At 41.5% G+C, this 27,964-nt stretch overlaps 1 protein-coding gene across 1 annotated transcript; it reads right to left on the bottom strand.

Moving 5' to 3' along the window:
* Positions 1-1,949: 1,949 nt before the first annotated feature.
* neto2a (neuropilin (NRP) and tolloid (TLL)-like 2a) lies at positions 1,950-27,955 on the bottom strand. The gene is made up of 10 exons (XM_028015721.1): positions 27,383-27,955; positions 21,749-21,805; positions 21,008-21,151; positions 15,398-15,646; positions 13,986-14,033; positions 13,508-13,635; positions 9,996-10,224; positions 5,676-5,789; positions 4,624-4,754; positions 1,950-3,838 (listed from the first exon to the last, which is right to left on the bottom strand). The coding sequence occupies exons 1-10, from the start codon at positions 27,390-27,392 to the stop codon at positions 3,041-3,043; spliced, it is 1,908 nt and encodes a 635-aa protein (XP_027871522.1). The 5' UTR covers positions 27,393-27,955; the 3' UTR covers positions 1,950-3,040.
* Between the last annotated feature and the right edge of the window lie 9 nt (positions 27,956-27,964).

The following is a 27,964-nucleotide window of genomic DNA, read 5'->3' on the forward strand; positions in this document are numbered from 1 at the left end:
CTGGACTTCATCTCAGATTCCACAGGCTTGCTTCCTCATTGTTAAAATTAATGACTGTATAAATTAGAAAGAGACTGACCAAATATGGCCTGGAAGAGCTACTAGCAGAAAAACTTAATGTTTGAAACATGCCAAAAATCAGCATGCCCCAACCTTACCAGCCCCCTCGCACTACACCTACTGATCCCCAGGAGCCAAGACCTGGTGGTTGACAGTGAGTGATGAGCCACCCCAACAAAACCTGACTCCAAGAAAGTGTACTGGTCAACTATCATTAGGATCTATGGGTTGCTCTTAGGCGGAGTAGTTTAAGAATTGATGTCTTGTTCACTAGTAATTGTAGGACTGAGTGAAAAGGTGGACGGACAGATTGGGGCTTCATTTGCCGTACTGCAGGTGCTGCTCTGGTCTATCATGGTGCAGACAGAGCTGAATCACAGAGCGATGCTCTTCATTTATCAGTCCGACTACAATCCAGCCCTCACTAAGGGTTGTGAAATATGGATCATCACCAAAGAACATAATTCTACATGGCACATCTGATCTTCCCTGTAGGGTCATTGGAGTTTGTGGCAGGGTGAGGAGATTTGTCTACCGGCTGCTGCTCCTTCGTCTTGAAAATAAGTCAGCTTAGGTGGTTCAGAATGACTCCCATGGGTGCTGCCCTTGGAAGGGTGTTCCAATCCAAACACATCCCCCTGCGACCAGGCACTAGAGTGGACCCAGAATTTGCCAAGGAACTAAACATCTTTTCTGGATTAGTATTGGGAAAAGTAATGTGTCTCCCTCCTAGATCCATTACCTGTGGATGGATGAATTAAAACATTAAAGCATACCAGACACGTACTTACCAACAAAGAACATGGCAGCTTACGTCACCCATTTCGCTAAAGAACGTGAGTTTTGACAAAATGAAGTAAACCCAAGGCCATGGGTTCCCTAAAGATAGGGTTTCTCAAATCAAGTTCTGTCCAATCTTTTAGTGGACATACTGTTTAGAAAACTACTTCTTGTCCACCTGGTGGGAGTTTAAACTCTTGTAAGCTTTTATCCAGAGGTGAGCAGCAGTCTGCTTCCTGGTGGTGCTGTTGTACCATCACAGTCTGGATTTGATGCAATGTGGTATTTTTGCCTCTGGTCGAGAAATCCTTTGAGAATGTAAAAAAAAACAACACAAGAATAGCATCTTGAATACATTTAAACCACTGAATGTTGTATTATGGAATCACCAGACAGCTGAACTGATAACACAGCTCATACAACTAGAAGTGGAGAAAGAAGCCCCGTCTTATCCTGTTAGAAATGTTCTTATGTTTATTCTCAATTAATATTGACATGTTAAAAATGCTGCTGCTCACTAATATCCACCATTCATGGATATAATGACAGTTATTATGAAACACTTGGAAACTTCTGAGAGGCAGAAGACCACATCATCGGGGTCAAGCACAGAGCGGCCAAATTTGAAGGTCGCGTGTTTTTTTTTTTTTTTAAAAAAGGACGCCCCGAGGTTCGGCCGGGACAAATGCGTCTTGACAGCACGGGGAAGGGGTGAGGCGAATGTGAGCATGGAAGAGAGACAAAAGTGGAGAAATGCTGTGAGGATTCATTCAAACGTGTGGCAGTCGGGAGGATGTGCGCGATCTCAATTTATGTTGTTCATGAGTGGAACTTGGAATTCGTCAGCCTTGAATCCCGCGCATTCAACCAGGCTCAAACAATTCCTCGAATAAATTATCCCCGGAGCACCTTAGTATGTTAATATCCACCGCAGCAAAGCGGGGGGGGGGGGGGGAACCAAAAACAGAAAAAAACCCCACTTGGCGTAGGCTGGTTTTTGCTTGTCACAGTGTGTGTCTTACCTTGATGAGACATTTCCATCGCGTGGGCCGCGAGTCGTCTTTATGTTTCTTGTTTGCAGAAGAAGAAAAAAGAGAGAGATTCCGCTCGAGGATGTGAGTAAGCTCTCGTTTAATTCAACAAAACGAAATTATACAACAAGTGGTTAAAAAACATAAATGAGTCTAATACAGGCTACATGTGTCACTCAGGGAGAAGGCTTGTGCTTGTTTTACACAATCGGGTCGTGGAGAAAGAGAGAAAAAATATATATCCCCCCCTCCCATTAGAAATGCAGGGTTCGGGAATGTTGCTTATTTTGACTCGGATTCTCCCAGCTAAGAGCTTCATGTTCCATAAATCATTGTTCACAAACTTCACACACCCCAAATAATCTCTGTTTCTACATTTCTTACCCAAACAGGACAGTCTCTTCATGTGCTCACCCTGAGGAGAGTGATGGGTATCCCCTGTGAGGTAACCATGGAAACTACATCATTATTATATTGACATAACATTGCAATCGTTTTATTTCATTGATCAGATTTGTGCCACTGATAATCCACCTCTATGAAATCAGGGCAGCAACAATTTTAACAAATGAAAGAGTAAAAAGCCAAGCAACACCATGAGGCTGGATATATTCTGGTTTCAACAATACAGTACATTGACCAACAAGATAAATCAAAAAGATATAAATTATTAGAAGATGCAATATAGATCATATATATTTGCGCCTGGCAGGTGAATAAATGTAACTGTCTGCCTGTAGCATGTCTCAGAGTCCCCTTCTGTCCCGTCGGAGTCACCAAGAAACCCAATGGAGAGAAGTCTGGCTCTGCATGCGAGGACATTTTCCAACAAGTTTCAGGTGGAAGTAGAGATTAAGTGAAAGACAAGTGAAGAGGCAGAATGTCTTTATGTTGTCTTCACTGGAGGTCCATCAGTATCAAAAAATGAGTAGTTTGGTCCATTTTGTTGCTCTAATAGCTTCCATTCTTCCAAAGGCTCCATGTGAATTTGAGAGGTCCTTGTGTATTAACTCAAAAAAAAAAAAAGAACCCAACAAAAAGTTACCTATAGACGAGAGGAGTGGGAGGAAGCAGGGGTTGGTCTGTTTATGTGGGGCTTTCGACCTTCTGTAACTTTTTATTCCATAAAGGAAATGCAAGGTCTGTGTTTCCCGTTTAGCCTTCGGGATCTAGAAGTCCATGGATATGGAGCGCTGCTGTGGGTCAACTATGGTGGTACTGTTGCGAGCGCTGGTCCCCCGAACACTGAGGGTTCCGCAGGCGCCCACCATCCCGGCGCCAATACCTCCAGCTATCCCACTGGGCCCGGCCATGCTCACTCCGCTTACCATGCCCATCCCGCCAGCCATGGACACTCCGCCTGTAATCCCTCCTCCAGCAATTCCCGATGGGCCGCCTCCTCCCATCGCTCCTCCCATCGCCCCGCCCATCGCTCCTCCCATCGCTCCTCCCATCGATCCTCCCATTGCTCCTCCGACGGTCGCTCCTCCAACTAGTCCCACTGCGCCACGGCCGTAAATCTCGCATGGAATCTCCTCGGTGACGCGGTCCTCAATGACCTGCTGGTCGCAGTCATGAGTCTGTGAGTGCTGCTTGTAGCCGTAGCAGCTCTTCTTGTAGGTGGATGTGGAGTTGAAGGTCTTCATGGGAGGGGGCTTGGAGAAGTCGTTGTGGTAGGACAGTTCCATGGAGCTCAGCGTAGTTCTGCTGTGCTTCATGCTCCCTCCGCTGCCGCCGCCTCCGCCTCCGGTGGCTACGGAACCCTGGGAGCCACAGTGGTGCTCGTGGACACAGCGCGACATGGTGGAGGAGCGACGCACCTTGTGGAAGCTGTCCAACTCCTCGGAAAGATCGCCAAGGTCTGAGGACATCTCCTTGTCGCGGAGAGAGAAGAGCTCGTAGTGGGGCGGGTCGAAGACCTCCTGGAATCCAGCCTTGTTGAAGACACCAGGTCGCCGAGCCACCACCTTGAAAAGACCACCCAGATCGTTACAGCTTTGGATACGGAACCGTTTAGATACCTTAAAAGGCTTTAAAAACATTACTTTAAGTCCTTGGAAGTCAGAATGCAGGAAAGGTACGGAGGTGTTTAACTGCCAGAGCTTGGAAATAAATTGAGGAGCAGTATCTTGTTGTAACGACAAAGTTTCTCATTATAACACAAAACCTTTGCATCTTATAACAAGATATGAAACTTGTTAAAACGACAGTTTCTTGTTATAACCAGATGAATCTTATATCTCGCTATAATGAGAACTTTTCTCATTAAAATGAGAAAACCCTCGCAAATTAGATGCAAAACAACAATGTTTCTCATTGTAACAAACGAGTTTTATACCTTGTTATTGTCACTTAAACATGAAATTTGTCAGTTTATCGAGATGGCTTTCAAAAACACATAGATGCTAAATATTCATTAGCAACTTCAGGTTGAACTGTTTTGATTCGCTGAAACTTAGTATCACTTCTCTGAGGATCACAACAATGTAACATTTTTCTACAACAGCCAAGAGGCCTATTACTAATAATAATGTCATAAGCCTTGCTTCATAAAGACTGAACTATCCCTTTAAGAAGGAAGGAAAACAATAAACCTTGAAACCACAGAGAAGTTCGGCTTGAACGAAGGATTTATCAGCTGTCAAATACAACAACACTTCATCTTCAGCTGGTCTAAGATCCTTAAAACATTTCCATTTACCAGTGTAACCTTCAGAACTTTACCTCAGGACCAAACAAAAGAGTGACTCACCTTTTTTCTGGGCTGCTTCATTTGGACCAAAATGGAGATAATAAGAAGAACAAGAACTATGCCTGAGGAAACTCCGATAACGGTGCCGTGGGTCTTGGTAATCTGATGGAAAAGCCCCTTGGAACGCTTCTCTGCAGGAGGATGGCAGAACAAACAAGATAAGTGGAAAAAAAGAAATGCAAGTACAGAACCATGCAATTATCATTCTCCTCCCTCCAGGCTTTTGTTTGTGTGCTTTGTTACACTTTAATGTTTTAAATAATTTAATATCAAACAAATATATGTAAAAGAGTATATTTTTGCCTTAAATCTAATCTTTCATATCACCGTGGAGGAATTTTCATCGCCAGCTTTCCAAACAAATGTGCAAATGACAAATAATTCATGATATACCTTCATAAATAATAATATTTATAAAGGTAGCAGGATTGTTTTTTTCCACATAGGATGTCCGTTTACTCAGGTGGTCTTTGTCTAATATTAAAATGTATTCAGGACAAGGATTAAAAAATACAGAAGAAATCTGTAAGAGGGCAAATACTTTCTCTGATCAGCCCTGCAGTCATAAAATCCTGGTAAGTACAACAAAACCAAGCACCAGTATGAAAACTAAGACAATATATTACGGCCATTGCACATAGACACAAAAAAATAAAAAACAAAAGGAGTCAATTTCCGCCATAACATTTTTGAGATTAATCTCAATCTCAACCAGTTTATTTTCATACATTTATGTGTTTTTTTCTACAAAATCTTGGAAATTTTGTACAAAAACAATTTAACCTCTTAGTGCAAAGCGTCAAATTTGCTAGAAAAAACTTTGAAATTTTTTAGATTAATCTCAGAATTTTTTTTAGAAAAAAGCCTTTAAAATTTCAGAGGTCAAAGCATCAAACATTTTCTAGAAAAACGCAAACTTTGAGATTAATCTCAGAAATGTTCTAGAAAAAACTTGGAAGCTTCAGTGTTTTTTTTAGCTAAAGTTTAATCCTCCGCTTGTCCATCTACAATGTCCCTAAAACGCCGTCGTAGAAAGCAGTCTGAATGGTCACCTTTGCAGTGGTTTTCATCCCATGGATAGACACAGTTCTGGATCCCGTTGCACACCAGGGTGTTGTTGATGCACATGTTGCTGTGGCAGAAGAACGTATTGGCCGTACAGGGAGCTGCAGGCAAGAAACGAACAGAGGAAATAAAATTTAGCTGAATAAATCTGAATAAAAGATGACTGGAGTGTGAAAAGGACCAGGAGATATTTTGGGGAAAGGGATAATAAAACAACATTAACGCTAACAAAAGAATACTCTAGCAGCAGAAAATCTCCTGGGGGCTGTAATGAGCGACAAATGTTATGTTATTTGTAGAAATGCTGGAGGCCTAATGGAGACGGCGCACGTGAAGCAGTACATCATCATTTCCCCGTGAAGGGACATCAGGGGACGGGCGAGGGGAGCGGATGGCGGCTCCACTGAACTGCAACCGTGGAGAGAGGGAGCGGAGGATAGCAGGGTGGCTTGTGGCAATTTCAGAGGAAAAGATAAAAAAGAAAGGCAGAGCGGGTGAAAATGCAACATGATGAGGTGCTGCTGGTCCGCCGGGTGCAGAGAGAGGGACCTCGTTAGAGCAGTCGTTAGAGTCTGGATGCAGGGACGCAGGTGACTGGCAGCGGCCACTGGCCCGGGCGCTGGGAGAAGAGTTGGAGGATGCTGAAGGCCGGGCGTGGTCAGCACTGAGATAAAAACAGGCCTGAAGCCGGAACATTTACTTTGTAACCATTTATATGTCTGTGTGTGTTAGAAGGTTCTGGAAAACTGACTGGAGCATTGATTTAATACTTTTGGGGGTTTTTTGTCATTTAAATTTGAGGGATTGCAGTTTTCTGGCTGATTGCAGATCACGATCTTTAAGAAGCCTGACCTGCCAATTCAGGCTTTGGATGATACCGATTATTTTTGCTGCTAAATATAGCAAGAGAGTCGCTGAGTTGACAACCGTGAGGTGACTATTGTTCACCGCAAATGTGCAAACATGACCTGATAGGCGGGTCTGTCAGTTAAACCGTTCTCACAGCAGACCAAATGAGGCCTGATTTCAGGACTGATTTGCCAGGGTAGATAAGATCGATAGATAAGATCGGTTTCACATGTAGGTATCGGCCGATCATCGATCTCCCAAGATTAAGGAAATCTGGGCCGATTTAGCAATAAATTTTTATTGAATCTTTCAAATACAACATAGACATAATGTAAAAAAAAAAAAAAAAAAGTGGTGCTAGCCAAAAATAAAATCACACAGTGAGCTTTTTAGCTTATGATTTAACAAATGAAACGAAGTGACTTGAAGTAGTTTGTTCATTGTTTACCTCAGCAATTGGCATTTCATTGATCATTTGTAGAGGATGTTTCTGCAGCCAAAAAAACACTTAGCTAACATGCTAACTAACTGACTTAGCATCAATACAGCGTAGGACAAATTTTTTATTTTTATTTTTTACTACTATTTGGATAGACAGAGTTGCATAATATGATGTTTTTTAACATAATTTGAACTCGATTCCAAATGAATATATTTTTTGTACAGTTTTGGCACACTTTAGAGTCAGTATACTTTAGCTAATGATTATTCGAATACAAAAGTAGCTGACGATTATGTCAATAATCGGTTAATCATGATTAATTCAATTAATCGTTTCAGCCAAATAGACTGCATGACTTTTTCTCGTGTCTAGCTTAGTGAAGCCCCACAGTCCAGGTCAGACGGCTTTGATGAGAGGACGTGTAGATGAGGTAGCCTGTGAGAAGCAGTGTGTGCCAAAGTCTCCTCCTACAGACGGGATCAATCCCGTTAAACCTACTAACACGTATTCTCTCACAGCACATCTGCAGCGCCTCAACCTTTTTTTTTTGACCACAAAGTTACCAACTCCACGAGGCGTATTCCAGCGTCGCTTCGTGTACGTCTAATAAAGTCCGGCTTACATCTTGTAGCGGCACATCGAAGGCAACAAAGTGTGAAGAGAAAAACACATCAAGTGGCAAAGATTAATAGTTTCCTCTGACCTCCGAGCGAACTTAGATCCAGCCGCTGACTAACCAAATAAAGTTTGGGAGTCATCCAGCCAGCGTTCCAGGAGATCAGCTGCATGACCCGAATTAATGAGGACGAAGCGGTCTTAAGGACTCGCAGAGTAATAAAAAATAAAAAATATGGGTGCTGAGTTTGGAAGCTATTAGCTTCTGCCTGCAACGGTGAGGGCTTTTGCTGATGAAAACAACATTAGCATTCAGGCAGGGTCGGGGGATGTGTGCAGGAGAATATGGCAATTAATATCTCAGCCCGTTCAGGCAGTTAATGGAAATATTACGGCGTTAACAGGAACCGGTTCCTCCGCGCGGCAATTGCTCCTACTTTGTGTCACCTCTGACAGCATTTGTTTAAAGTCTCTTCGTCTTTTTAAGAGTGATGAGGCTTGATGCGTGATTTCTATTAACCCCTCTAAGCTCTTGCTTTCACTGAAATAAATCAAATAATTCTTATTTCCCTGGTGAAAGTGACCTGTAATGAGCTCAGCGTGATGCCATGACGGGCATGTGAAGATAACATTCGGAGCTTTCGGTTATTTAAGAAACGCTGAGGTAAATAATTGGTTTTCTCGTATCTGCGTTCTAAACATGGCACGTATTAATTAGCTTTCTTCGCTGAAACGGCACTTCAAGTCTCTGCTGATGACTGCTTATGCAAACAGAAAGCAGAAGAGACGAGCTGAATTCATGTCTGCTTCTCTCTGTGGGAAGATAGCGAGGCAGCTGGTGTGTTACAAATAAATAATGCGCTACCTTACTCTTAGGATAAAGGCACATTTCTTTTGAAAACAATGGAAATTTAGATTTAATTAGACTATCAGTTGAGGTCATAACATGACAGAACTTTTTTTTTTACTTGTGTTATGTTATGACTGGAAATTATAGTCTAATTTCAAAGGATTTCATGTGGTCAGACAAAGTGTGACATGACTGGGAAGTGAAAAGAAAGCATAATAGAAAATCTGAAAAGTGTGGCATCAAAATTTTGCAGACCAACAAGTATTTTAGGGCATGTCTGTGCACATCAAGAGGGCTGTGTATTTGTTAAGGATTGCCCCTGTGTTCCACCTCCATATTCCTCCCCACAGCATGGTGCTGCCACTACCAGCTTTAACTGTGGTGATCAGTGTTTAGCATGTAAGTGAATTTTTTATTTATTTTGATGTGTACTTTTTCTTACACCCAGAGTTGGCTTGGAACTCGTTACATTTACTTTATTCCATTTACTTGAGTAATGTTTTGGATCTTTTCTTTACTTTTACTATGTTGTACTTTTTACTTTTACTTGAGTAATTTTATTATGAAGTGTCGCTACTCTTACTTGAGTAAAGTTTCTGGATACTCCACTCACATTTAGTAACTTCACTGAATGAAGAACAAATTTGTTTTAACCAAAAATTCACCAGACTCACATCTGCAGTGTTTTGCTAAAGTTCTATATGGAAAGAAATTAATTTGGAAAAAATGTTTCCTTTGCCTGACTGTTACTTTGTAAATATTTTATTTATATGAATTATTTTCATCTTGATCTTTAAAAAATTTCCTCAAACTTTAGTTTTTTGGTTCATTTTTAAATATTAAATAATTGATGTTTTGATCAGACACTCAGTACTTGAATTGCCTTTATATTAATTTCTGAAATGGTTACTGTTTACTTTAATTTGAGCAAAAATATGTCAGGTAAAATATATTTTGACTTGAGTACAACTGTTAGCTACCCTACCCTCTGCTTATATAATCACAATTGTGCAACTAACTAACTAACTAACTAACTAACTAACTAACTAACTAACTAACTAACTAACCCACAAAGAATATTTACAAAAAAAAACTTTCATGTTTGTGATTTAACAAGTTTATATTCTGCTCATTTCAAAAACACAATTTCACAATTGTGGTGTTTCTGTTAAATAAGAAACTCAATTAAAATTACACATGGATAAGTTTGTTCACACGCTATGTCATTAAAAAACATAACAACTACTTCCTGTTGTTTTCTTCTTCCTGGTTTGCGCCGGCAGCAACATCAAGTTGTTGATCATGTGACTCGTGTGATGCAAAACATTTTTTTCCATTGCAGGTTTGCCAAATAAACCAATTTCGATACGGCCAAAAAAAAAAAACCCATCTAGCGCCAAAAAGTTTTATTTTTCACAATTGGTGTGTTTCCGTTAAGTGAATTTATTTTCAAAATATCCAATTGTGCAATTATTTATTCAGTGGAAACACAGCTATTTTAAAACATATCAAAGGAGCGGTAGAAGGCCACACCAGATCATGTTCTCTTACGGTCGATGTAGGAGGTGAACAGCATGCGGAAGCGGCTCAGCCTGCTCTTCTCGTCGGCCCACATCCGTATGACTCCCACGCCGTTGTCCAGCATCAGGTCGTTGGCCACGGTGCTGCAGAACTTGGCCTTGAGGTTCTCGATGGCGCTGCTGCCGTCGTACACGGCCACAAAGTTCTTCTTGCACTCGTTTGAGTGTTCCATCTGGTAATCCACGAAGCGCAGGTAAATCTGTAGACGCACAGAGAGCTGGCATTAAGACAATCTAGAAAATACAAAAGACAACTTGTAATTTTAGACACATCTACTACGGAAAATTAGTTGTCACTTTTAAAGAACCGCCATTTTACTTCTAGCTTTAGGATTTAAAATAAAGATACAGATGAAAAAACAAGATTTACTTTTCTTGTGTGTGGGACGGGAAATGTCGTAAAAAACAAAAAAGCACACGGATTCCAACCTAATAAGAAAAACGGATCTAAATGCATATTAACAGGACTTTTAGTGTCATTATTTCTGGAAACAATGCAAATATTTTAATTTAAAAAGACAGTTTAAAAAAACAGTTAAAATAATGTGTTTGTTATTCTATCTAAATTTAAAAACATTAGCTGGTTCGTTTCCATTTTTAGCCAAAATTATTACGAGCCCATGTGGGAGATCCACAGAGCCACTTGTGGCTCCGGAGCAGCATGTTGCAGAGCCGTGTGTTCAACCATCTCTCTCTGTAAAATGGTAGATATGTTAAGAAGTCATAGGTACATTTTCAGCACAGTGGGATCTTCTGAAACCTAGATATCTTGCAACACAGAATTAGCAAAAACAAGGAAAGCTGACACACTGCTGTCCTGGCTGGCCGTTCCTTTTAGACTCAATCTATCCCTACGTAGTTTATCCTGCATTAATTCTGAACATCTTGAAATATTTTCTTGCAACCAGATGGTAGAAACATCCCTAACACACATAAAAATGGTTGAAGAATTGCTAAAAAAACAAACATAAAAAAGAAGGCTAAAAACTATTTGCAAACTAGACTTAAAAGCTTTACCAGTTCTGTTAAAAAAGTATTTAAATATCCAGCCAGAGTTCTGCCAGAAGCTTGTTGATGACTGCAAAAAAAACAAGTGGTGAAAATACATCGTACTTACACTGAACCAGTTATTCTTAGGAATGTATGTGCAGTGTAGATTTGAGTTTATCCATATCCTGACTACCAACGTGTGCATTAAATTCTTATTTCAAAAACTTCTTGCCGTTTTGTTTGGCATTGGAGAGCAACCCCTCTGACGAAACCTCCAGCCCATGTAGCACCTGTTTCCTGCAGCAGCTGACTGTGCTCCTCTGTTCCTTCTGCTTCATCTGCCTAATATCTGGCGAGAAAAGCCAGAGCCTCTGCTAAATTCAGATCATCGTCACCGCTGCCTCCGAAAGCCCGAGCCGGAACGGCGCAACACGTCCGTCAGACTGTCGGAGGGGCAGAAATGTGCTCATAAGCGTAGAACATTACTTACGCTATGTGACACTTCATTATGTAATTTGGGTACATCTGGGGTTTTACACTATTTAGGATGTGCATTCATTTGTGCTCATTTTGCGGCCAGTGAGCAGCGCGGGAGTTCGGATGAGTCATTTAGCCGTGAGGGAAGAAACAGAGCTGCTGTGAATCAAGGCTAGCCTGACTATGTTTGTAATTTCAATGAGATTCTTCATATCATCTCATAAATATCAGAAGACGTCAGTGGGCTTTCACTCCAGGCACATAAAAAAAGATACTCTTCTCAATCTCCAGGGTGTTTTTTTATTGCTAAATTCTGCTTTCGCCGTGACACAGAGCCACATACATTCAGTCAACCTGAATGTAAGGAAGCCGAGTGATGGGAAATTACAAATTTGAACAGGAAAAGGTTGCTTTTGTTGGACCTTCCTGATTTGCTGTGACACTTTGGTGGCAGAAATTCTGATTAGTGCTGCTTCTGTTTTGAAGATATTAGTGAATGTTTAAAGGTCAAAAGTACAACCAGCTCCTCCACATTACCCAAATCAAACAAAATTGGTGTTAAATGTTTGTTTTATGTTTGTGCAGGAAATCTTTTTGCAGTACAAACGTAGCACAGTCGACTGACACCAAATTTGTTTGACTTCATAAATGTGTGAGCGACTGGTTGACCTTCTATGAGACTCTCTGGAGACTTTTATTAATATCTTAAAAATGATAGCAACACAAAGTAAAATTGTTGCTGAACAAACAAACCAGTACAAAAGGTTGACACAAATTTAGTTTAATTTGAAGAAGGTGAGGTGGCCAACTTTACTCAGACACCTAAGCTAAAACGTTTTAGCTACAAGTTGAGAAAAATTGTGACAAAGCTGCTAGTTGCTCATCTTAATTTAAAATTGACATTTGATCTGGACATGAAATGCTAATTTCTTTGATTTATTCACTTTATATACCAGATCTCTGCAGATAGCATTCTCTAGTTTTCAAGTTTCTTTTTAGCACATTTCTGGATGGGTTAACTTTTCAGCTCATGTACGTTGCAGTGAGTGTAATCAAGCGTAACACTGAGGCTAAGCTACAGATCGTCTGTAAGGTCTGAGTTCTCTGCTGAAAGCCAGGAGAATCACTCTAGAACAGAATTACTGTACAGAGGACGGCACAGCAATGCTCTCTGTAACAATTAAGAGATTTTAAGCTCTTTCTGTTGTTAATTAAACTCAGAGCCTAAGACTAATTACAGCAGAGGTCTTTGTGGTAAACCTTTAAATCATTTCAGCTCACATTTACGTCCGTAAAACCTGTGAGTGTCTGGAGGCTCTCTTCTGTGAACGCTGGTGAGCTCCATCTCAGAAGCCTGCTGGCTTTTGCCATTTAGAGCGATTAGAGGGGAATGAATGACTTCATCTGGGGTGTGGACTGACACTCAGCCTTCTAACACGGGTCAGACGTTTTACATCAGGAACTATGGAGTCAGATAGCTGAGAGTATCACTTACACAGATCTACTTTAGATTTTTAAGTGAAGATTCCAAACATTTACAGAACAGTTTTCAAGGAATTCAGTTTTTTTAAAAAAAGCCAATTTCTAAAGTGCAATTTCAAAATGTTCTGCATGAGTTTATGGCAGTTAAGTCTGTATGGCCAGACTGTGAATATGGCTGATGGATGGATGGATGGATGGATGGATGGATGGATGGATGGACGGACGGACGGCTGGATACAGCTTAAGAAATATTTTTCCATCCTGTGTTTTCATCCAGAGTCAGATATGAAATGTAAAGTTTTAAATTTCATATTTGAAATATAAAACTTTACATTTCAGATATGAAATGTAAAACTTTATAAAATACATATTCTAGTCTTCCTGTGGAATGATTGAAGATGTTAAAACGAAACTAAATGTGACTCGTCCTCACACAAGTACAGCTCAGACCGCCACTGGCAGCTTTTCTGCTTTCTATTCCAGATGAAGGTGGCCGGGTCCGGCATCGTGACTAATACGCTCCTGTCTACTGACCTTGGACTGGGGCGGGGCCCTGATGGTCCAGATGCAGTCCAGAGCATCACCAGGCTTTACCCGCTCCTCCTCCTCCACCTGACTGGAGCGAATAATCCCGTCCCAGCCGCCGATCTCAAACTGACAGTCTGCACATCGAAACAAAGAAGACAAAAAAAAAAACACCTTTAAAAAAAACTGAGGCAAACACGAGGAAGAGCAGCGAGAACATAAACGCACAAGATGTTCGAAAAGAGGAGCTTGACAGGCGGTGGGTTTTGTTAAGGAGTGAAAGAGATTTAGGGTTCAATTGAAGCGCGAACAGAAGATTATAACACAGGACAACATCAAGGGAGAGGAACAGAGACGGGGAGGCAGAAGGAAGATGAAAGAGGCTTGCGTCCTTTCGCAGGCTCGTAACTATGCATACGAACATCCTTTGACTTCATACACAATTACCGGCGCGTCGCGTTCGGACGGGACAGAGCCGGCGTCGTACCTGGGATGGGGTTCAGCAGTCCACCCACGTGCAGATGGAAGTCTGGGTCTGAAATGATCAAAAAAATTGGGAGGCAGATTACCCTCAACGCACGGACAGGTAAGCAGAGGAGTCATGATACGGTCCCGACGAAGCAGCCGAGATAAAGCACAGAGAGGATTCCTTATCTCCTATCTGATGGGAGCGCATGCGGATTTAGATTTAAAGACTTTTCAATTGAGAGAAAATCCCCTCCACCCCCCAAAAAAAGGACGATTAGGATGTTTGAAGGATGAAAGAGAAGCAGTGGATGATCAAACATGATGGAAAATCTCACTAACGCCAAAATATGATCTGCTGCATGTTTCAGGCTCTTGGCGGTTTGGGTTAAAAACCTGTAAAGCCCCACGCAAATTTAACTTCTTTACATACACTCATCACTGCACCTGCCCTCAGTTAATCATAGCTGGTATCCATGGAAACGTCAGACTCTTGGCTTGAAGCTGACAAAAAGCATTTGAGCATTTGATAAAAAGCATCAAGTGCTTTTTATCAGCTTCAAGCCAAGAGTCTGACATAAACCAAGAGTTTATGCCCAAAGGCTGTGGGACGTCAGTGACCAGAAATCTTCATCAAAAAGACATTGTATGGAGTTCTGGTAGTGCCAGAAAAAGTAGATATTTGGGTGGTTTTAAATTTTTTTTGTGTAGTACAATTTTCCAAAAGTTTTTTTTTTTTTTTATACTGGATTTCCAAACAATACATTTCAATTGGAGTCAAATATAACAATTTCTTATTCTTTATAATAACTGAATAAAAAATAACAGTAGGTATTTTTTTAAAAACATTAAAAACAAGCAATTATAAACATGTAAAAACAGATTTATTAAGTTTAGTAAGTAAAAACACAGAAAACCCCCAGTTTCGTAGATGGTGCCAATCTGTGCCAAAGGCAAAATGCTGAGATTTTTTTTTTTAAACTAAAACCTTCATATATTTGATCTAGTTTACCTCAACTGCACAGGTATAGGTAGATCTATGGTTTCCAAAAGTTTATACCCTTATTATTGATATTTCTAAAAGATTTACAAACGATACAATGCAAAAATATTCTGGTGAAAGACAAAAAACTCCAAACTATTTTATGTTCCATCCTCATTTTCTCTGAAACTACAGCAGCTGCTGCTCTACTTACACTTCAGATGGAGCCTCACAGGCGTTAGCTTCATCTAGGCACCGAGATTATCGAAACAGAGTTTGTAAATGTGGAGAAAAACTCAATTAGGTTTTGGTATATTATTTTAAACAGATAAATCAGAAAACCCTGTGGGGCTTATTATTTTTAATCCGACATCGCTCCTCGCACATCTCTCTGAGCAACCGTCGATATGGAAGAAAAAAAACAACAGAGGTTTGTGGAGTTCACTGCTCACCGGCGACGAAGGTGTACTGAATGCGGAAGCCGAGGCCCTCCAGCTCCTCGTCGCTGGTGAACTTGATCCACATGAAGCGGCCGGTGGAGGTGACGAGGCCCGGGTTCTTCCCTCCGCAGAAGCGGTCGATGATCGGGGAGAAGCCGAACGGCCCGTCGCGGATCTCGATGTGGTCGAAGCGACATTGGAACGACGGCTCGATGTAGTAGTTCTTATCGAAAGCCAACTGGATCCTCTGTCTGGGGAGAGCTGTGGGGGAAAAAAAACACGAGAGCAAAGAAAAAAATGAAATAAAAAATTTGCTTGTTTTTGTAGGGCAGAAATGATCTGACTGAGATTTCGAGTTTCAATAGTTAGTCTGAATATCAAAGTAGGAACAGATGACATTTGTTTTGTTGCAAATATAGCTACATTTGTTTTAGGCGCATGATGAACTTCATGTTTTCAGTGTTTTCAGTCATCAGTGTGCTTTAGTAAAACATAAATGTGAGGCGGAAGGAAAATGAGCGATTAAAAAAAGAAATCTCTGAGAAATAAGGAGCTAAATTGCGGCCGTAAAGTTTGTTAAAAGAAAAAGAAAATTAAAACCGGAAAAAAACGTTTTAACCTGAGAAAGAGTTTTGAGATTAAAACTGAAAATTGCCATGAGGCTCAGGCTGTATGTTTACAGCTGTCCTGCAGAAAGATTAACTTTTGCAAAAGTCTCAATTCTTCTTTTGCCATTTTTTTTAAGTCCCATCCTCTTCCTGTTAACTCTACAACTTATTCACTACAACACAGCCTGCCACAAATGCTAATGCTAGTTAGCATGGCTACAGATGGCGGCGGATGAACAACATTCCTGAAACGGTAAGTTGTTTCTCTACCATTCAAATATTTAGTACACGAGGTTGATTGACAGCGCTAAGACCCTCCTCCTGGTCCTGATTGGTTGATTTTGATGCATTTCTACAGACGGAGGTGGAGGAGCTTCATTCTGTCTCATGCTATGCTGTCACGACATGGTGACAGTTTTAACAAATATGGAAAAAAAAAACATTTTTGTAAAAGCTACATATTGTAGCTTTAAAGTGTGTCACAGTGAGAAAGGGTTTTTCAACAAGCTTCACAATCAGAGATTTTTTAAGTGGCGCCGGTGCGCTCACAGTACAGCGCCTCAAGTCACAGTCAGTTCATAAGGAGCCATGACAGTTAGCAGAGCTGCTGTGCAGCGTTGGAGCGGAGCTGCCGTCTCTGACTGCGTCTCTGATCTGAAGTTCGCCGGTTCAGGCAAATCAGCACGTCTGCGGCGGCGCATGAAACGCGGTGCTCTGAAACCAAAACTGTTTCCACCTCAGAAACAGAGGAGCGGCTGATGGTTGCTCAAAAAAAAAATATGACGGGGGTTAAGAGAAGAGCTTCAGCAGCAAGGCGGGGGATTGGAGAGGCTGTCCATGCCCAGAGTAGAGAACAAAGAGTGAAGTCAAGAGTGGATCGTTTTGTTTTTTTTTCTTTTCTTTTCTGTATAACTGCAACAAAATTACTCAAATGATTTTTTTTTGTGTCTCGGATTTGAATTTGATCCGTGATATTCTGCTTGAAGAAGCAGCTTGTATGACTGCACCTCCAGTTCTCTCTCTCTCTCTGTGTGTGTGTGTGTGTTTCTTCCCGTCTCTCTCCGAGTGACACACACAAAATAATGACTAGCGCTTGACACAGAAACAGCAGAATATATAATCACCTCGTCTATTTAGCTGATGAACTTGGGGACATGACACAATCAATGAGGCTCACTAACCACAAATTATGATTACAAAGCTAACTGATTAGCCCCCACAATGGATTGTGAGCGTCTCTGTGTCTGAGAAAGACCGAGGCCTTCTGGGACAAACCCGACAGAAACGGATCGGCCTGATCTGTGTGATGAGCCAGAACCAGAGCAGGCCTGGGTTTTGATTGGTCCACAGGTGGAGCACTTGAGCCGTGTGTGAGATCTGTTCCCCCCGCTCCCTGCGCCGTGGAAGAGGGAGGCATCTCATCTGCATGAGGAGCCGTGCTTCAGCATCACAAACAGTTCATCAGTCTAGAGAACGCATCACCCAGATCCCCGTCTCCTATAGCCGCTAATGATCTTTTCCATTATGTTTCCTGCGCGCCTCCAAATTACTGATTGATGCGACGTTTGAGCGAGCACCAACGCCGACGAGGACGCTCGCAATTCAGCAACGAGCCACGAAGGCCCAGTTCTGCAGCAGATGTTCCACTCTTATGTGTCCTTCAATGAGCAAATCTTTTGAGTGTGGAGACGAACAGAGCGAGCGCCGAGCAGGCAGGAAGCCGGGGTGAGGGGGAGGAACCGCTCTTTAAAAGGTTATAAAACTCAGAATGGGTCATATAAAAAAAAATAAAATAATGCATGATGCCCTCCAGCGACAGAGAGGAAAACCGGTTCAATAAAACAATGTCAGTCAGGATGAGGGCATTTACTAAAAGGAGGGAATCAAGCAGGTATGTTAGAGGAGCTTCTCTGAGACCCTAAGGGAACACCTGCTGGGTTTCCATTACAAATATGTGCAAAACTTTGCTGATAGTCCGCTAATGTCAAGAAAAGTATGATTTTGTAATTGCGGTGTGTTCGTTAAATAAGAACTGCAATTAAAAACACAGATAAATAAGTTTGTTCATGTGATAAGTCATTAAAAACCAAGCCATGCCATCACCCTCCAACCACTTCCTGTTGTCTTCTTCGTCTTTTCTGTCAGTAGTAAAATCCGGTTGTCCATCACATGACTCGTGATCAGGGGCGCCGCCAGGAATCTTGGGCCTCATGACAAAAAATGTAATTGGGTCCCCCCACGCAGCTGCCGTTACAATTTCTTGAGTCTATCTGACCTATCAAAAGTGTCACCGTTTTAAAGGCTTGCAATATCCTTGCTTTCTTTGGTCCAATACTGATGCTAGCACAATATTTACTGCTCATGAATTTAACATCCAGTCTGCATACAGTATGCAAGTAGGTTGCTTAATTTTTTTCTATTAGTTTTAGATTACTGAAATGTCTTTCCCCACGAGCAACAGTCATAGGCAACGTGCAAAATACACATAAAGCAATCCAGACTTATCAAAAAGTGCTATGTAGTTGCATTTTATTCAAGCTGCAGTATATAACTTTAATAAAAAAAAAGTTTCTCTATATTTGTTAAAGCTGTTCACCATGTCAGATAATATGTGAAAACAATCAATCTCCTCCACCTGCTCACTGAGATGCTATTACTGGTTAAAGTAATGCAACATTCCGGCCAAAACAACCAATCAGAACCAGGAGGAGGGTCTTAGTGCTGTCAATCAACCTCCTTCACTCACTGCTAAATGTGCTAATGGTGGAAAAACAACTTATCATTACAGGAAAAATTTTTATTTGCTGTCAATGGTAGATATACTAACTAGACTGAGCATTCACAACAGACTGCGCTAGATACAGCATAGGGACGAGCAGCCACATGAGATAGTGATTGACAGCACTAAAACTCTCCTGTCTCTGACTGATTGTTTCTATACAGTACTGGGATAAGGTAGAGGAAATAGATTTTTCACAGATTATTCCTCATGCAATACTGTCACAATATAATGACAGTTTTAACAAATATGTAAAAAAATATTTTTATAAAAGCTACATACTGCAGCTTTAATTGCATTTAGGAGAGGGCAGGTCAGGAGGGACACAGGAAAGAGCTGCTGCTGACTAACTCATCTGTTAAGTGGTAAAAGGTACAGGTACAAGTTCAATATATGAATATTTTGGTAATTTCTTTCCTTAATTCATTAAATGTTAGTGAAAAGGAGGTAAACAGTAAGCTGTAGCTAAGCTAACTGTGCTGAATGGTTGATAACCTCACACAGTCTACCCACCTCTCTTGGAGAAAAACTGTGTTACAAATTCACACTTTTACCTTTTTATCTATTTGTCTCTATTTTTTGTAAACCTAACTTTATTATTTTCATTAGCAGCACAGTAACAGCCACAGCTGTTCTTGTCTTCCACTGACTGCTGCTGAACATCGTCACCATCAAGCTCCAAGCAGGAACGAACCATTTCATGCAGAGCCAGGGGGGTTCATGGCAAATGTCTGCTTTTTGGTCTGGGAGGGGTAACATTTAATTTTTACTGCTAAGAACAATTTTAGAAAACACAATAGAATTAATTTTGTAATTGACAAGACCCCATTTTTTTATTTCTATGACAAAATAAATAAATAAATTGTGGAGGACCCCCTGTTGGTCAGGGGCCCTAGGAATTGTCATAACTTTTCCCCTCTATTTGGCGCCCCTGCTCGAGATGCAAAAAAAGTGTTTCCATCACAGTTTTGCGAAATAAACACATTTCGGTACAGCTGGAAAAAAACAACCTCATACAAAGGCAAAAAACCTTTGTACTGTATAAAAAATTTGGACCTTTTTCGAAACTGGTGTGCTGCTATTAGGTGAATTTATTTTTGCAAATCCTATTTCATTGGCTAGTTCCAGCAGCAGACGTGTTCCAGAACGTACAGGAATCGCCCATCTGCAGGGACTGCTTTAAGAAAACAAGAAGTTAACAGCACATTGTCTTTGTCTCCAGGCCAGATTAAGTAACATCATTTTTTGGATTTCTTTTTTTTATGTCTGTATTATTAGTTTCTAACTACTTATGACAGTTTCACATTATTTCAGTAACCAAAAATGATTTAGTTTTTAATGTAATGGCAGGGTATCAACATTTAGTCTTCCCTATATGTACTTACAAACATCTCTGAAAAATCACTGCTGCTGGTTATTAAAACAGGGTGACTTACTGTATGTTGATGCTCTTATTTTGAAATGTAACCTGATGTTCTCTGTTACCAGCTAACACAATCTGCATGTTATTATATCTAAGGGCTTCTAATGCCCTAGGTTACAACAGCAAGGGTGTGAAACTGAAAAACTGAGTTAAAGTTTGATGCAAGAAAAGTAAACTAGTGATATTAAAATAGAGAAAGAGAGAGAAAAAAAAATCAAATAGCAAACTTAATTTCGTCCAATCAGATGTGGTTCTTGTGAAAAGCTTACATGTTCCTCTTGATTTTCTTAGTCCACACCTGATTGGACAAGCAAAAAAGCAAGCCGTTTTTCAATGACGGCACCTGATTGGTCAAAATTAACAACCATTTTTAATTTTTGCTTTTAGATATGGCCATTTTTAACTACTATGGCGCCTGTCTTTTACTTACATTTCAAAATAAGAGCAGTATTGCAGCAGTAATCATTTTCAGAGATGTTTTATAAGTAGGGAGGCTTAATGTTGATACCCTGCCATTAAATTAAAAACAAAATCCGCTTTAGTTTTTGAAATATTGTGAAACTCGTACAGATATTTTTTTTTAATTATTCAAAAAATAATGTTACTTAAAATGACTTTGAGTCAAAGAAAAATTAACTTCTTGTTTCCAGAAACCTTTCAGACACTCAAGTTTTGGAAGGATTTCTGCAGTAGGAACCGGCCGATCAGAGTTAGCTCTTTAGAAAGGCCCACCCTGAGTCTGCAGAGAGCCCCCTCTGGAGGAAACTGATGCAACAGAGCAGGAAACGGCTAAAAGCGGCCAAGCTTTATACCTTCCAGGATGTAAACACACTCCTTGTTGGGTGGGTAGGTGTTGGGGTAGTTCGGTGACATGAACACCCCGCCGTTGATGTTGCGGACCCACGTGCCGCAGTCGTTTTGGCCGGGGCTCTGGCCGCCGGGGTCGCCTGGAGAGTCTGAGGCCAGAGAAGAGGACAGAACAGGGGAGAAACAGAGCAGTTATTGGATCAGTGGATCAATGAGAGAATGATTAGATGGCAAAAGGATCAGAGGGAAGGACAGCAAGAGCAAACAAAAGAGCAGGTAGGGAATAAAACAGGAGGAAAGAGAAAACTGAATTAAGGAGAAAGGCTATTTTTAAGGAGGTCCTAAAAGTCCCACAATTCAAATGAATGCAAAACAGATTAGGAATAAACTCACAGATAACCGATTTAATCCTGGAAAACAGTGTAAATAAGTGATTATTAAATATCTTTATTTTTCAGTGTCTATTTGATCAACCACAATGACATGTTAAACGACAAAAAATAACCAAATGTGAAAAAAATTCTACGTTGAAAAGAATTTTTGGAGAATAATGTTAAATTTTAACAAACTGATTGTAAATGCAAATATATATCACACACTTAATCATATATTTGCAATACATTTTCATAAATAACAAAGAAAGTATTCATCTATTAATTTAATGTGGCACTTTTGGCATACCGTAGATGTGCGTTAAAGTACAACATGTGGTGTAAAAATGACGTTAAGGTTTTGCCTTAGCTCACCTTTAGTTCTCTGTGCCAGTGCAAAGCCCTCTTCTATCAGAAAGAAGAGAATCCACGCTGTGAAGCAGAGATGTCACACATTACTCCTCAGTGTCTGAACATTACATTAATACACATCACACCTGATGTTAAATAAACAGCAAGAAGTTGAAATCACTCAAACTACATAGGATTCGATCAGCTGCAGGTCTTACTCAGTCTTAATTAATTACAGTAGACTATGGATTTATGATATCTGTGACTGAATTATTTATGTTTAATAAACGGCAGAGCTGTGACAGATAGTATTAAATTCATTTCAGGAGGAAGCTGTCTCAGAAGGACCACTGTGTCCACATGGCAATTACACAAAGTGTCAACATGAGGTATTTATGAAGAGACGATGGGGGGGAATTGTGGGATGCTCAACTATTAATTAGATAACAAGCAAAGCACAAGGTGTGTGTCAGGATTTTACTAATTTTATTTCAAACTGTAACTCCAACAACCGGGTTCTTTCCCTCTCAGGCCTTTTTGAATCATTATTTCTTCTTTTTTTCCAAAGGAATACCCCAAGGCAGCTACAGAATGACTGATTCTTATCGATGGATATTGGAATGACCTTAAGCGATGTGTGTAGATGTGGTAGACATCTTGTTGTGTTTGAGAGGCTGCACGCCCCACTGCTGAGCGGCCCATCAAGAGAAGATGCAAGACATGCGGCGTGCTTGCAGCAGCAGCCTAAGCTGCAAACTCAAACGTAGATCTGATCTGCAGATAACAAACTGCACCACTGCTTTTTCATGAAAACATCCATCCCTCCACTTTGAGCATGGATCACTTGAAGCTGCAGTCTGTGACTTTTATACAAACATTTTTTTTTTCACATATTTGTTGAAACTATGTTGTGAGAGTGCAGCATAAGACAGATAATCTATACGAAAAAAATCAATTTCCTCTGCCTTTTCAAAGCACTAACTGGAAACAACCAATCAGAGCCAGGAGGCGGGTTTTTTGCGCTGTCAATCATCCTCCGTGTGGCTGCTCATGCTTCCCTTTTTCTCCCCCTTGTTGCAATGCAATTTTGTATACATCGAATGTCTGCCTGATAGTTTATTATTGATAAATAATTGTTGGCGTTTACACAGTGTGAACGGTGAAAGTTAACTGTTTCCCCACTCTGGAAGGCTGAGGTGATTGGCCGATGCAAATTGAGAAGGCGGTGAATAGACTCATGGGAGGGCTTTTTTGACTGACTTCTTTTTCCACCTCTCAGCATAACATCGATATCCACCAATCAAGAAAAACCTAGCTTGGTATGGGTGTCATTGTATGTGATATTAGAGAAGTACCATTTAACTTCCTAGTTAACAAGTTGCCAGTTTCTCACAACACAGGTGTAGAAATTAGTGGAATTAACTGATCAAACACATTTTTTGTTTCCTATTCCAAAGAATGACACTTCAACAAAACGTAGCCGAAGCAAACTGTTCTCTGCCGCCTTTGGATTAAATATCAGAGAAAAAACAGAAACTGTGCAGAGAAGCGAAAACTTATTTGCAAACACTGGTGATAACACAGACATTGTGTGAGCCGAGGCTCCATGGCAGTGATGGTTTCTACTTCTGCTCGAAGGAGATTGGGGACACGCGCAACGTCTAATAACCAGTGCATGAAAAAGTATTTCATCAAAGATTAATAGACATGGATGGCAGGATAATGGGATTAAGTTAGAACATTAAAACTTAATGGATAACTAAAGCTGAACAAGAAAAGGATTTTTTTAAAAAGACAGTTTAAAAAAACCCACCACCAGAAACACAAAGAATCAGAGAATGTACCTGACTCATGAAACATAGGACATGTGAAAAGATTAGATGCTGTCTACTGAATTGCCACAGAGTTAGTAAAAGCTTGGCCCACTCACTCTCTGCATTAGAGAGTGATGTGAAGTTGAGAGCATCGCCTAAATCACACAGAGGAAGGAATGAAGGACGGTGGAGAAGGAGGCCAGCAAAGGCAAAGTGTGCAGCGGAGACGCTCCTCGGTACCAGAGAGTGTGGGCTGTGATTGAACTCGTTTTGAAAAAGCACACATATTCACGACCCTCAGGCTCCGGGATCCTCATTAACTCTATCTCCATTGTCTTGCAATGAAGTGTTATAGGTGGGAGAATGAACTACCACGGGCTTATTTGGAGTGCGGACCGCCTCAGTTCAGGCACCGGCTAACCGAGCGGATCTGGAAGCTTTTGTTCACATTGCAACCCGTGAATCAGGCACAGAACCGTGGTTCACCTGGAGGAAACCTCACGGGAAAGAGCAGCTGGAATGCTTTTATTTTTTCTCTCGTCTTTTTAAAGTTGCCTAATTTATGCAACGACCGGGAGCTATTTTGTAATATCATCAATGAATTAGAGGCTGAAATCGCTTTAAGAAATCAACTCGCTCTGTTGCGAAAACAAACAGAAAGAATTAAGTCGATTAGGAAACACCCCAATCACCCTGCGACACGGCTGAGGTCATCATCACACCCCACGGGGGGACGGAGGGGAAAGTTTCCTGACCTTCAGTTCGTTTTAAAGAAGGAGGAGAAATGACCTCGGGTTCAACCCTGCTATTCTGGGTCACGTCACTTCTTCTCCACATCACTTCTCCACTTCGGCTCGTGAGCTGAATTTAAGGCCGGGAGGAGGGTCCACTCCAGCCATCTGTCACACAAAGCTGAAACAGCTGAAACCGCGGCCCTGAGTATGGATGGCTGGCCCCGACTACAAACACACTCCATCTCTTAGGTGGCTAATGAGGTGGCCCAACACAATAAGCTCCAAACACACGCCCTAAAATCCTTTTAATTTGAAAAGACAGTGGGGGCATCACCATGCTGTCAAAACAACCTAGTTTTCCTCCCTCCGAGCTGAAAGAATCTGCTCTTCGGTGACATGATTGCATCACATCATTCCTGCAGACTTGTCAACTGCACACCTATATGCTGCTGCTTTTAGCCCATCCTGGATTTAGATCTGATGTCAGCAGAGACAGCTCAACTCCTCCATCTGCCAAAAATACTCATTAGCGGATCGTTAGCTGCGCCCATCAAAGTATTTCTGATCAGAAACACTCAGAGGGCTGAGTTCAAGCTCCCTATTTGGTGTTAGGAGGTCGACTCGGTGGATTCACGCTTGTGACGCCAGATGCCAGGTCAACATCATCTGCAGCCTCAGCAAAAACACAGAATCATAAAGCAAGGTTTCTCTCTTCTCTTCAAAAGTCCATTTTTGTGGCCGTTTTGATTCCGACATCACATTTTGGCTGAAAGCAGTGAAAGCTAACGTGTCGTTTCTGATGCTGCTTCCATCTTGAGATGCTTTCTGAGAGACGCTTTTCCTCTCATCACACTTCCAGAGACTGTTTGTTTGTTTCACCATTCTGACTGAAACCCCAGAGACTTCAGAGAATGGAAATCCCAGGAGAGTTGCAGATTTAAAAATACTCAAACGCTGCCATCGTCAATCCTGGCACGCTCACACTAACTGAAGAAGAAGAAGAAGAAAAAAAAACAATAACGCATTATCTCTTTATTCTGCTGTTTGGCACAGAGCTGTTTTTTCTCCTGGGTGACATTGCTCTTTGCCCGGGGCGTCAGATGCAGTATAAACACTTTTAATAAAAGAGAAGTGGACCCTGAACATCATTTCTATTGCTTTCATTATAGAGAGGGCAGTGAATGGGCTACAGAATGAAACTGACCAGCTTTAAGTCACCAGCTAACACATATAAACGTGTTTGTATTGAACTGAATGAAACAATACTGAACGGTTTTAGAATAGTGTGTGAAATGTCTGATATCTGTTGATTTAAACAGGGGTTCCCAAACGTTACTATGCTATGGCCGCCCACATAGCATTAGCTTTTGTCTGATATGTAAAGAAGCTTTCTTTTTCTCATTTTAATTCATATCCAATAATAATTATATTAATTTAGTATAAAAGCGGCCCCATACCTTCTGACTTTAGTCGGCCATGACAGGGCTGCATGCTGGACGGTTCCTTCGGTCTTTTTCTTGGCAAAAACTTTTCTACTTCGCGCTTTCTATACTAGCTTGAGGAGAATAGCAGCTTTATAAATTTAATTAGGAATCAGGAAAATTACGCAGCCCCTAAGGGGACAATGAACGAAAAAATAAACTTGCTCGTGCGCACCAGATAGTATCTCATGGCACGAGACACTATCAGGTGCTCACGAGAAAGTATATTTATTTTTTTAAAATTTATTTATTTTTTCTTCAATGTCCGTTTGGGGGCTCCTCAGAAAGATAGATTCATTTTTTTTCTTATTTTGCTTTCCCCCCCCTCATCTTCCCTCCAACTTTTTGAGCGCCCCCCGGTGGCACACACGTCGAAAAACACTGGCTTAAAAAACACACCAATAATGGCAAATTTAAAGAGTTCTTTCGTCTCAAGACAATATTAAAAGGATTGCCTAAAAGTTTGAATCACCCGTCTATCTTCCAACATTCTGGCTGTACCTTATAGTAATCAGTTTTCAACAAACGAACACTTGTATAAACACTGCTGTCTGGTAACAGATTGGTGGTGGAATACCCCTGTCCTGTCCGATCAGGAGATAATCACATTATAGCCTCTACAACAGGCCAGTTAAGAGAAGGGAAACACGTCCTTTAACTCCAGCATCAAGTGGGACGTGACGATACAATATATATATATATATATATTCAGCCTGACTGATTTTGAACCAATTACAACAAACAACCACGAGCCCCATAAGGTAGCACGAAGGCGCGCGCTTCTTCTGTGTGCTGCGACAAGTGTTTCACTGTTTCACAGGTGTTGATGGCGCGAGACAGTCAATAGGAACTGAGCGCGAGCGGTGGCGCGTGCGGGGCAGCGTGCATCCCGGTCTGATGACTGCTCCGCTCCACCTGGAGCGTTTCCCCGCAACCAGAAGAAAGGGCTTCATGGAAGTACTGGGAAGTTGTTCCCCTGTTCACACAAAGCCCGCGTCTGTTAGGACGTTTAGGTACGAAGGATAACAAATATTTCCCAACATAGATATTAGCCAACATCGGGATAGTCATGTCACTCTCTGCTTAGTGATTGGTTTTTATCCCTCTTCTTCTTCTTTTAATAGATTCGGTATCTGACCTTTGATGTCACGACGACTCAGATGTGCCTTCGGGTTGGCTGCTGTTTTTATATACATGTGTATATAGTGATAAAGCAAAATTAAACGCTTAAGCTATTTGTAACGCCTCTCTAATCTTAAACTGATTGCAAAAATGAATACACAGCACATAAATTAAATACGAAATAAAGATTCGAGTGAAATCTCTACGTAGAAATCGACCTATACTGACTGACATGAATGCAGTTTCGTCTCTCTTTACCTACAGGCTGTCAACCATTACCAGACCTGCAGAAGGAAACCAGCAGGTGGATCACTTTACGGTGCTAGTTTAGGTCCAATGATCAAAGACTGAAATGGCATAAACCACTTGAATGGACACGTGTTCATTTGCGAAGCCAACCGCGACACGGAAGACAAGTTTAATTGATTTAACTGAGGCTCACCCAGAGGATGGGAGCGGAGCTCCTGCCTGTGCGCAGCGCACATTCTCTGCGCGCATTGGACTCACCTCTGTGCATCTCTCCTCCCGGTGCAATTCCAAAGCGCCCTCTTCTCAAAAATCTCCCCCTGATCTGGGCATTGTAAACCGGGTCACGAACATCCAACTTTCCAGCAACAGTAAATCCATCACAGAGAAGCGCGCCCGCAACTGGCAGCTGGAAATCCGAACCGCTCCGCTCCGAACCTCAGCCGGGCATCCTCACCTCACGCAGTCCGGTCCGCTTTCGGCTGGAGCGCATCGAAGACCGGCAACGAGAGACGAGGAGGCAGGGACTATGCGCGCGCGCGGGGGAGGGTGGGGGGGGGGGGGATGCTATCCAAAAATGCGCACGCGGATAGAGTAATAATGGAGACAAAGGAGGGAGGGAGGAGAGAGAGAGAGAGAAAAAAACACAGAGCAGGAGCGGGAGGAGAGGCGCTTTCTGGGCTCAGTCCGCGTCAGAACTAAGAAACGCTCCTCCTGAACGAAGCTCATTTAAGCCGCGCTGCTGCTGCTTACATGAATGAGCGGCTGCCTGTCAGCGGCGTCGTCAAGGTGCAACTCCGCACAGGGCTTCGTCTTCCGGTTGAGATGTTGTTTGCATTTAAC

This window comes from Xiphophorus couchianus, chromosome 4 (genome assembly GCF_001444195.1).
Source record: "Xiphophorus couchianus chromosome 4, X_couchianus-1.0, whole genome shotgun sequence".
Classification (NCBI taxonomy): domain Eukaryota; kingdom Metazoa; phylum Chordata; class Actinopteri; order Cyprinodontiformes; family Poeciliidae; genus Xiphophorus; species Xiphophorus couchianus.